The sequence below is a fragment of the Piliocolobus tephrosceles genome, chromosome 1, assembly GCF_002776525.5.
Source record: "Piliocolobus tephrosceles isolate RC106 chromosome 1, ASM277652v3, whole genome shotgun sequence".
NCBI classification, from domain to species: domain Eukaryota; kingdom Metazoa; phylum Chordata; class Mammalia; order Primates; family Cercopithecidae; genus Piliocolobus; species Piliocolobus tephrosceles.
The window spans coordinates 176,221,040-176,232,056 of record NC_045434.1 but is presented as its reverse complement, the minus strand read 5'-3'; the positions used below and the strand labels follow the sequence as shown (position 1 = coordinate 176,232,056).

The 11,017-nt window shown below is 54.2% G+C and overlaps 1 protein-coding gene across 5 annotated transcripts in view; it reads left to right on the top strand.

Moving 5' to 3' along the window:
- MAST2 (microtubule associated serine/threonine kinase 2) overlaps positions 1 to 11,017 on the top strand; it is a 253,329-nt gene extending 242,312 nt beyond the window's left edge. For 3 of the 5 annotated variants that reach the window (XM_023221482.1, XM_023221481.1, XM_023221484.1), the window contains 14 exons: positions 430 to 568; positions 2,768 to 2,900; positions 3,815 to 3,980; positions 4,489 to 4,590; positions 4,857 to 4,979; positions 5,156 to 5,265; positions 5,620 to 5,774; positions 6,021 to 6,304; positions 6,404 to 6,598; positions 7,191 to 7,417; positions 7,609 to 7,731; positions 8,701 to 8,837; positions 8,970 to 9,163; positions 9,442 to 11,017. In XM_023221482.1, coding sequence (XP_023077250.1) covers positions 430 to 568; positions 2,768 to 2,900; positions 3,815 to 3,980; positions 4,489 to 4,590; positions 4,857 to 4,979; positions 5,156 to 5,265; positions 5,620 to 5,774; positions 6,021 to 6,304; positions 6,404 to 6,598; positions 7,191 to 7,417; positions 7,609 to 7,731; positions 8,701 to 8,837; positions 8,970 to 9,163; positions 9,442 to 10,961 — 3,608 coding nt within the window. In that variant the 3' untranslated portion in view covers positions 10,962 to 11,017. Of the gene's footprint in view, positions 1 to 429; positions 569 to 2,767; positions 2,901 to 3,814; positions 3,981 to 4,488; positions 4,591 to 4,856; positions 4,980 to 5,155; positions 5,266 to 5,619; positions 5,775 to 6,020; positions 6,305 to 6,403; positions 6,599 to 7,190; positions 7,418 to 7,608; positions 7,732 to 8,602; positions 8,838 to 8,969; positions 9,164 to 9,441 lie in introns of those variants that run through there. The other 2 variants (XM_023221483.1, XM_023221485.1) reach the window with 2 other exon arrangements.

Sequence of the window (11,017 nt, the reverse complement as noted above, 5' to 3'; positions counted from 1 at the left end):
GGGAGGTGGAGGTTGCAGTGAGCTGAGATCACACCACTGCACTCCAGCCTGGGCGACAGAGCGAGACTCTGCCTCAAAAAAATAAATAAATAAAAATAACCATCAGATCTCTTGAGACTTATTCACTATCACGAGAATAGCATGGAAAAGACCCACTCCCATGATTCAGTTATCTCCCTCCAGATCCCTTCCCACAACACATGGGAATTATGGGAGCTACAATTCAAGATGAGCTGTGGGTGGGGACACAGCCAAACCATATCACCGTGTCTCCCACCCATGCCAGCAGCAAAGGGGCTAGAATCAGAGTCTCCAGCACCAGGATATTCCATGAAGCTGTCTCCTCTGGGACCTCAGAAACTGCCAGATGGGAGCTGGCTAGAGCAGAGAACTGGATCCTTTCCTCATAGTAGCCTGGGCTTGTTGCAGGGGGAGACTGTGCCACTCTGCTGAAGAATATTGGGGCCCTGCCTGTGGACATGGTGCGTCTATACTTTGCGGAAACTGTGCTGGCCCTGGAGTACTTACACAACTATGGCATCGTGCACCGTGACCTCAAGCCTGACAAGTATGTCCACAATCTGTGTCCCTTGTCCAGGGTCTCCCTCTTGGGTCTCTAGATAAAATGTTGGCAAGCACAGTAGCTCTAAGTCTATCCAGATGGCTACTGGGAAAACATGCTCCTCTGTGTGTCCATCTAGGCCTAGTTCTCTAGCCCCCCGACCATTCCAGATGCAGATCATTGCCTCAAGGTCTGGCTGGAATATTATAAGGCTTTGGTGACATGAAAGAGTCATTGAGAGGCCAGGCACAGTGGCTCACACCTGTAATCCCAGCACTTTGGGAGGCTGAGGCAGGTGAATCATGAAGTCAGGAGATCGAGACCATCCTGGCTAACATGGTAAAACCCCGTCTCTACAAAAAATACAAAAAAAAAATTAGCCAGGCGTGGTGGCAGGTGCCTGTAGTCCCAGCTACCGGGGAGGCTGGGGCCAGAGAGTGGCGTGAACCCGGGAGGTGGAGCTTGCAGTGAGCCAAGATCACACCTCTATACTCCAGCCTGGGTGACAGAGTGAGACTCCGTCTCCAAAAAAAAAACAGAAAGAAAGAGTCATTGAGGAGCCCCACTGAAGAAACCAAGCAAGAACAAAAGAATAAGCACATCTAGTAGATGGTTAAACACGTTTACTGACATTTACTGACATCTACTCTGTGCCAAGCACTATATTCTGGGTTTTAAATATAGTCCCTGGCATGTAGAACTTAAGTCTACAGTGCGAGACAGAAATATATATATATGAGTTTCTTCTCAGAGGGTATTAGTCAAGTGGAAAAAGGAAGACCTGCTTTCTAAAGCCAGAGAGCAGAATGTGCAGAGGCACACAGGTGCGAGAGAACAGCACTTGTTCAGGAACTACAAATAGTACAATGTGGTGACAGCTTAGATGGTGAGAGAGTAGTAACAGAAAAGGCTGGAGAGAGAGGCAGGAACTAGTTCATCAGGGGCCCTTTTGTTACATTTGGGTTTTATTTTAAAGGGGCCTAGAGAGTCTTGGAAGGGTCTGCTAACCAAGGATATGACAGAGTGGCATGCCCAGATTGTGGTTTAGGTTTAGAAAGCTCGCTCTGCCGATGAAAAGAGACACTGAGACCAAAGCCAGCAATGCCGGCAGCAGAGCAGGGGGTCAGGGTAGAAAGAAGAGGGGCAGCATGGGGAAACAGGAAAGAGGACCAGGCTGGGGTGAGGCAGGAAGGGAAGCAAGGGAACAGAAGAGGCTGGGGTGTGTTCCGGATTTCCAGCTTGGAACTGGGGCAGGGTGATAAGCCTCTGTGGGAGAAAGTGGCTTTGACATAAGACAGACCTGAATTCAAATGGCCACTCTTCTGCTTATGAAGTCTGAGTTTGAGTCTATTAATTAAAATTTCCCTGACCCTCACGTACCTCCTTTCTAAAATAGGGAGTAATGACACCTACCTTTGCTGTGTTACTCTAGAAAACCTTTCAGGGGCCAGAATATTTTTAAAGCACTTAGCACAGAGCTCAATAGATAACCGAAATTATAGTTTTTCACTGAGGAGGAGAACCAGTTGGGAGGCATGACTTTGTTTTAGACAGATTGAGTTTGTGGTGCCTGTAAGACATATGGGCAGTTGGGTGGGCCTGGAGCTCAAAAAGGAAGTCACAGCCAGAGGTACTATTTGGGGAATCATTAGAATAAAAGGGTGGCAGGGTAAAGCCTTCAGCACAAAATGAGTGACTCAGGCAGAATATATAAAGGGATCTTAGTTCTAGTTTCTCCCAACTAACCCTCCTCCCAAGACCAGCCACGGACATGGAATAAAATTATGTGCCCCCTGCCCCTCTCCCTGAAACAGAAGTATTATGGGCCACTCAGATCGGGAGAGGGGACTAGGAATGGCTCCAGCAGGTGCCTTAGGATGAGGCTGATCTCAGCTCTGTAGAAGAAACTCTGTTGTTCAACTGAATGACTCCTGCCCCCAATATAGAATACAGTTAGGGCCGTGAACAGAAACGGAGTTGTGGGAATGGGCAAAAGGCAGGTTCGTTGCTTGTGCAGAATGCAGCACTCACACAGCCAGAGCAATTTACGTGTCCACACCTGCCTGTCCCCCCTGCTGAAGCTACCCAGCTTATGTCTCACAGTACCCCCATGGAAGCCTGAGTGGGGAAATTGGGCATATACTAAAACCAGTACTCTCAGAAAACCAGGAATTACTTCATAATTTTATTTCTCCGGTCTCCCAGCCTCCTAATTACATCAATGGGGCACATCAAGCTCACGGACTTTGGACTGTCCAAAATTGGTCTCATGAGTCTGACAACGAACTTATATGAGGGTCACATTGAAAAGGATGCCCGGGAATTCCTGGACAAGCAGGTAAGGAAGGATAGTTGATACATTGGAGGTTAGATTCTAGGCCCTTGTCCTGGCGCAGTGGCTCATGCCCATAATTCCAACCCTTTGGGAGGCTGAGGCAGGAGGATCACTTCAGGCCAGGAGTTCAAGACCAGCCTGAGCAACATAGTGAGATCCCATCTCTACATCTGTATATACATACATAGATTCCAGGCCCTTGAATAAGGCCTTGGGGCCATATGCCTACCTTGTAGCCAGATGGTAAGATTGGGAACCCCTATCTTTTCTACCTTTGGGTTCCAGAGAAGCATTGAGACAGGTAGCACATTTGGAAAACAGGATGAGCCATGAGAATCATATGGATGTAAAATCCAAAGTCATCTTCCTCCTCAGGGTTTGGAGAAAATAGGTCATGTAACTGTTAGCACAGAGTTTCATATGAGTCAGTCCCGAATCTCCCAGCCTGAGTCAAGGACAAGGCTCTCCTGGAGCCTGAGGTTCTTGGACCACAGGTTTGAATTTCCACTGGGCTGTGGCCCAGTGTCCTGAGAGGCAGCCTCTGGATGTTCCTGGTTTGACATTTCAGGTTGTGACTGTTCACCAGTCCCTGTAGTAGTTACGTAACTGGTAGGGTCTATTCTGTTAGAGGCTGGAGTGCAGAGGCCAATTGTGGGATCCGATGCCAGAGGTGGGTGTTGAGGGCTTAAGGGATGGTAGTTCTGGGCTAGAATGAGACAATTTTGTTAATTAGGAAATACCTACTGACAGTTCCAACTCTTGTTCCCTGGGGCTTCTGTTGATCTTGTTCATTAACTAAGGTGGGTTGAGTCTTCATTCAGAGAGTCTTCTGTTCAAGGTGGGAGCATCCCGCGTCTCCCAGTCATGCCAGTGAGCAGCCTCAGGAGGCTGAGCCAGCCTGGCTTTTCTGTGCCCAGGTATGCGGGACCCCAGAATACATTGCACCTGAGGTGATCCTGCGCCAGGGCTATGGGAAGCCGGTGGACTGGTGGGCCATGGGCATTATCCTGTATGAGTTCCTGGTGGGCTGCGTCCCCTTTTTTGGAGACACTCCGGAGGAGCTCTTCGGGCAAGTGATCAGTGGTAGGTACCATCCCGCTGGCCCAGTGGGGATACAGTCTGGATTCACAACTATGATGTGTGCAGGCAGCTCATGGGGCCTGTGAGCTCTTGTTCTGAACTCACCATGTGTTTGTGATGTCTGCTGCTTTGGAGGTGGGTGTCTCTGTGTTTCTGCATGTACATATATGTGCACACTGTGTCCCCTAGGGCCTCACGTGTCTCCCATATATACCTGGGTGTTCCTGTCTGTGTATGTGCGCATCCCATAAGTGTGAGGGGTATGTCTGTATGTTTTGTGGAGTATAAAAGCAGAGTGAGTTAGAGCTTTGCAGTGCCCGCCATGGATCAAAGATCAAGCCATGGTCTAGGAACCTAAAAAAATTAAAGACTGGGGTCCCAGGCAAGGCATTCAGGGACTCCGGGCTGGGTCCTTTTTGACTCCTTACCTTACATTGTCCTGGGACCCTCTTCTATATCTCTCCACTCTACCCACAATTTCTCCTCTCCCTCTCACCCCTGATGACTTCAGATGAGATTGTGTGGCCTGAGGGTGATGATGCACTGCCCCCAGACGCCCAGGACCTCACCTCCAAACTGCTCCACCAGAACCCTCTGGAGAGACTGGGCACAGGTAAGGCAGGCCCCGCTAACTTTTCTCACTACTTAGAAAAGGGGTAAGGGAGGCTGAGTCCATGTACCCTGGAGGTTCAGGCTTCAGTTACGGGCAGCCCCTCTGGATCTTGAAACTCTGCCCTGCTCCCTGTAGGCAGAGAAGGGAAGATGCTTGAGCTGACCCCCTGAGTATAGCTTCTCAAGGTCTGGCTTCTTACTAGGTTTGCTAACCTGGACTCCATGCGGCCCATCCTTCCCCCTTGCCCATGCCCTCCCTTTCCACAGGCAGTGCCTATGAGGTGAAGCAGCACCCATTCTTCACTGGTCTGGACTGGACGGGACTTCTCCGCCAGAAGGCTGAATTTATTCCTCAGCTGGAGTCAGAGGACGATACTAGCTATTTTGACAGTAAGGCTGCCCATGGGTGGGGTGGAGTATGGGTCCTACCTATTTGCCTAGAAACACCTGTGCACACTGAACTTGGCATTGGGAGCAACTTCTCAGGGCTCTGCTGAAATCTAATGGGGTCACAAGGAGGCCACCAGCAGGGCTCTGAAGGAAAGTGTCCGTTATGTCCGGCCCAGCCCGCTCAGAGCGGTACCACCACATGGACTCGGAGGATGAGGAAGAAGCGAGTGAGGATGGCTGCCTTGAGATCCGCCAGTTCTCTTCCTGCTCTCCAAGGTTCAGCAAGGTGACTGAGGAGGCCCAGGATGGGCAGAACAGGCTGGAGGATCAGAAGAAGAGGGCCTGTCAAAGGGCACACCTGGGGCAGGCTCAGGGAGTGGGAGTTGGGGCCACCTCTAGAGAAAGAGGAGCTGAGAGCTGGGGCTACATACAGATATATATAGGTGCTTCTAGAACCACAGTAGTCCCTGACATGAGAGGCCAGGTCAGATCCGTGGAATAACCGCTTCCCCAAACATTCAGGGGTGTGTGGAGGAGGGAAGGAGCCGACTGGTTCAAATTCCTAGGTTTCCTATGCTTTATGCCACTTGGGAGATACGGCTGCCAGAGCCCGTCCCCAGCGCATCCCCTGTACCCACAGGTGTACAGCAGCATGGAGCGGCTCTCACTGCTCGAGGAGCGCCGGACGCCACCCCCCACCAAGCGCAGCCTGAGTGAGGAGAAGGAGGACCGCTCAGATGGCCTGGCAGGGCTCAAAGGCCGAGACCGGAGCTGGGTGATTGGCTCCCCTGAGATGTGAGCACCCCAGAGTTCAGCCAGGGTGGGCGACACAGCTATCCCTGCATGGTCACAGATCATGGGAGAGATTCCGATGCCGCGGAGGAGCGCAGGTGGCAGGGAGGGGCATTCACGAGGGTGACTCCTAGAGGAATGTCTGCGGAGGAAAATTCTGTTACTATAACCCTTGTGTGCCCCTGAGGAGACCTGGCAGGAGGAGGGGGACCACCTGGGCCATCTCACCCCAGGCCTTGTGTCTCATAGATTACGGAAGCGGCTGTCGGTGTCTGAGTCGTCCCACACAGAGAGTGACTCAAGCCCTCCCATGACAGTGCGACGCCGCTGCTCAGGCCTCCTGGATGCGCCTCGGTTCCCCGAGGGCCCTGAGGAGGCCAGCAGCGCCCTCAGGAGGCAACCCCAGGAGGGGATATGGGTCCTGACTCCCCCCTCTGGAGAGGGGGCCTCTGGGCCTGTTGCTGAACGCTCAGGGGAGCAGCGGCCAAAGCTGGATGAGGAAGCTGTTGGCCGAAGCAGTGGTTCCAGTCCAGGTATGGCCCAGTGGGCGGCCAAAGGACCTAAGCTGGAGGATACTGCAGGGCGGGGAGGCTCAGCAGCATCGCGGTCTCACTGCTCCCTTGGGCCTACAGCTATGGAGACCAGAGGCCGTGGGACCCCGCAGCTGGCTGAGGGAGCCACAGCCAAGGCCATCAGTGACCTGGCTGTGCGTCGGGCCCGCCACCGGCTGCTCTCTGGGGACTCTACAGAGAAGCGCACCACTCGTCCTGTCAACAAAGTGATCAAGTCCGCCTCAGCCACAGCCCTCTCACTCCTCATTCCTTCGGGTGAGGCCCCTGGGGAGCTGGGATAAAACTCACAGGAAGGGCCTTAGAATCTCTAGGCCTTGGCAAGGTTCTGCACATGGCAGGTGTATGTGTGTTAAGCAGGGACCTGAGAGACTGTGGTCTCTGAAGGTGTGTATTGGTGTCTGGGGTTGTGTATACATGTGCCAGAAGGCAGGACAGCACCATGTCACAAGTGCAGGCTTTGGGGCAGAGAGCTCACACTCAAATCCTGGTTCCATCACTAACAGGCTCTTGACCTTGAGCAAGTTGCTTAACTCCTCTAAGCCTCAAGTTTCTCATCCGAAAATGTGGATATAATAGTGGCCAGCTCATCGGTTAATTGTGACTTTTAAATATGTATGACAAGCTTACATAGTCCCTGATACACACATAAATGCTAGCTGCCATTTCTCATCACCACCACTGTCTCTTGGGGTCTGGACACAGGAGAGGGCTTCACAGGTCAGGGGCTGTGGAGAAAATGGACCTGGGCTCAGGCTCTGTGACTAGAGTTGTGCTGAAATCAACAGACTGGACCGTGGGCCAGACCAAGGCCCTCTGACCCACTAAGTCCTGGCTTCTCCTTCTCTAGAACACCACACCTGCTCCCCGCTGGCCAGCCCCATGTCCCCGCATTCTCAGTCGTCCAACCCATCATCCCGGGACTCTTCTCCAAGCAGGGACTTCTTACCAGCCCTTGGCAGCGTGAGGCCTCCCATCATCATCCACCGAGCTGGCAAGAAGTATGGCTTCACCCTGCGGGCCATTCGCGTCTACATGGGTGACTCCGATGTCTACACCGTGCACCACATGGTGTGGGTATGTCTGACCATCCAGACCTGCTGTCTCCCAGCTTCATTATCCCTCCGGCTTCCCCTTTGTGGAGCCCATCTGTCCCTGCTCGGGGGTCAAAGGGTGGTGGTGAAGGGGCTCACAGCTTAATGTGCAGAACCAAGCCCCATACTTGGTGTTCAGGCTCCAGTCTCAGTACTATTCTCTCCCTGGGGCAGCACGTGGAGGACGGAGGTCCAGCCAGCGAGGCAGGGCTTCGTCAAGGCGACCTCATCACCCATGTCAATGGGGAACCTGTGCATGGGCTGGTGCACACGGAGGTGGTGGAGCTGATCCTAAAGGTTAGTGCAGGGCGTGCTGCCCGCATGGTCCCTGAATGACCTCGGCCTGTGAGTCTGTGATGGCAGTTAGGGGAGTGGGTGAGTTGGGTGCACACACATCGACACCGAGTATGGATGTAGGTACACACAGCCCGGGCGCAGTGGCTCCTGCCTGTGATCCCAACACTTTGGGAGGCTGAGGCAGGTGGATCACTTGAGACCAGGAGTTCGAGACCAGCCTGGCCAACGTGATGAAACCCTGCCTATACTGAGGCTGAGGCGGGTAGATCACCTGTGGTCAGGAGTTTGAGACCAGCCTGCCCAACTAAAAAATACAAAAATTAGCCAAGTGTGGCGGTAGGCACTTGTCATCCCAGCTACTCGGGAGGCTGAGGCAGGAGAATCGCTTGAACCCAGGAGGCAGAGGTTGCATTGTGCTGAGATCGCACCACTGTACTCCAGCTTGGGAGACACGGTGAGCTCTTCAAAAAAAAAAATTAGCCGAGTGTGGTGGCACATGCCTGTAATCCCAGCTGCTTAGGAGGCTGAGGCAGGAGAAGTGCTTGAACCCAGGAGGCAGAGGTTGCAGTGAGCTGAGATTGCACCACTGCACTCCAGTCTGTGTGACAGAGTGAGACTCTGTCTTTAAAAAAAAAAAAAAAAAAAAAGATGTAGGTACACACAGAATTTGAATGTGGCACAACAGAGAGTTTTCTCCACAAGGCGGCACCCTCCCTGACTAAGGCCCGGGGATCCTTCTGAGCTGTGGGTAGGGCTGCAGAATGGGACGGGTTAGCCTGTTCTCTACCTTCTTACCCCAGACTACTCTGGGGCTCCAATGGGAGACATTTCCTGATCTGTGAAGACAAAATAATACAGGCCCGTGGTTCAGATGTGTTGCAGGGGCAAAAGCTGATGCTGTGGTATAGCCATGCCAGGAGGGAAGGATACGGCTCCAGCTTAGCCTAGGCCTCATGCTCTGCTCCCCAGAGTGGAAACAAGGTGGCCATTTCAACAACTCCCCTGGAGAACACATCCATTAAAGTGGGGCCAGCGCGGAAGGGCAGCTACAAGGCCAAGATGGCCCGAAGGAGCAAGAGGGGCCGCGGCAAGGATGGGCAAGAAAGGTGAGCCAGGCGCAGTCCAGAGGGTTTTCTCTGAGTCACATGAGTGCTGGTATGTGCCAGGTGCCTTGGCCCTGGGCCCAGGGTGTGCTGTGCTCTCTGCATCGACTCAGCCTTTGACCCTTATCCCCGCAGCAGAAAAAGGAGCTCCCTGTTCCGCAAGATCACTAAGCAAGTATCCCTGCTCCACACCAGCCGCAGCCTTTCTTCCCTTAACCGCTCCTTGTCATCAGGGGAGAGTGGGCCAGGCTCTCCCACACACAGCCACAGCCTTTCCCCCCGATCTCCCACTCAAGGCTACCGGGTGACCCCCGATGCTGTGCATTCAGGTACGAAGGGCTCCCTGACAGAAAACTGTCAGAGACAACCCTTGGGAAATAGGAGAGTTCCTAGACCCTGTGTGCTTGTCACAGACCCACTCTGAATCTCATTCAGCCGCCCCCTGGAAGATCCTGTAGTCTTGGGGAGGAATTAATCGATGGGGAAGGGGGTAGCTTGGTTTCTGGGACATAACAGGGCTAAGCCCTGTTTTGCCCTTTAGTCACTTCTAACAGCTAACACTGCTCTGCTTTTGTCTGTCTGTCTGTCTGTCTGTCTCTGTACAAAGTGGGAGGGAATTCATCACAGAGCAGCTCCCCCAGCTCTAGCGTGCCCAGTTCCCCAGCCGGCTCTGGGCACACACGGCCCAGCTCCCTCCACGGTCTGGCACCCAAGCTCCAACGCCAGTACCGCTCTCCACGGCGCAAGTCAGCAGGCAGCATCCCACTGTCACCACTGGCCCACACCCCCTCTCCCCCACCCCCAGCAGCTTCACCTCAGCGGTCCCCATCACCCCTGTCTGGCCATGTAGCCCAGGCCTTTCCCACAAAGCTTCACTTGTCACCTCCCCTGGGCAGACAACTCTCAAGGCCCAAGAGTGCGGAGCCACCCCGTTCACCACTACTCAAGAGGGTGCAGTCAGCTGAGAAACTGGCAGCAGCACTTGCCGCTTCTGAGAAGAAGCTAGCCACTTCTCGCAAGCACAGCCTTGACCTGCCCCACTCTGAGCTAAAGAAGGAACTACCGCCCAGGGAAGTGAGCCCTCTGGAGGTAGCTGGAGCCAGGGGTGTGCTGTCCGGCAAGGGGGCCCTGCCAGGGAAGGGGGTGCTGCAGCCTGCTCCCTCACGGGCCCTAGGCACCCTCCGTCAGGACCGAGCTGAACGACGGGAGTCACTGCAGAAGCAAGAAGCCATTCGTGAGGTGGACTCCTCAGAGGACGACACCGAGGAGGGGCCTGAGAACAGCCAGGGTGCGCAGGAGCTGCGCCTGGCACCTCACCCAGAAGTGAGCCAGAGTGTGGCCCCCAAAGGAGCAGGGGGGAGTGGGGAAGAGGAAACTTTCCCGTCCAGAGACCCGAGGAGCCCGGGCCCAGTGGTCCCAAGCCTATTGACGGGGATCACACTGGGGCCTCCCAGAATGGAAAGTCCCAGTGGTCCCCACAGGAGGCTCGGGAGCCCACAAGCCGTTGAGGAGGCTGCCAGCTCCTCCTCACCAGGCCCCAACCTGGGTAGGTCTGGAGCCACAGACTGCATCCCTTCTGAAGGTTGCTGGAAGGCTCAGCACCTCCACACCCAGGCACTAGCAGCACTTTCTCCCAGCACTTCAGGACTCGCCCCCACCAGCAGTTGCTCTCCTCCCAGTTCCACCTCTGGGAGGCTGGGCATGTGGTCCTGGAAATTCCACGTTGAGGGCCCAGACAGGGCATCCCCAAGCAGAAAGGCAGCCATGGCAGGTGGGCTAGTCAACCTCCAGGATTTGGAAACCACAACTCCAGCCCACCCTAAGAACCTGTCTCCCAGGGAGCAGGGGAAGACATGGCCACCCAGTGCCCATCCACCTTGTGAGGATCCCAGCCAGGGCTGGCTATGGGAGTCTGAGTGTGCACAAGCAGTGAAAGAGGATCCAGCCCTGAGCATCACCCAAGTGCCTGATGCCTCAGGTGACAGAAGGCAGGACGTTCCATGCCAAGGCTGCCCCCTCACCCAGGAGTCTGAGTCTAGCCTCCTCTGGAGGGGCCAAGAACCAGGGGGCCATCAAAAGCATCGGGATTTGGCATTGGTTCCAGATGAGCTTTTAAAGCAAACGTAGCAGTTGTTTGCCGTTTCTTGCACTCAGACCCGTGTAATATATACTCCTGGAAACCA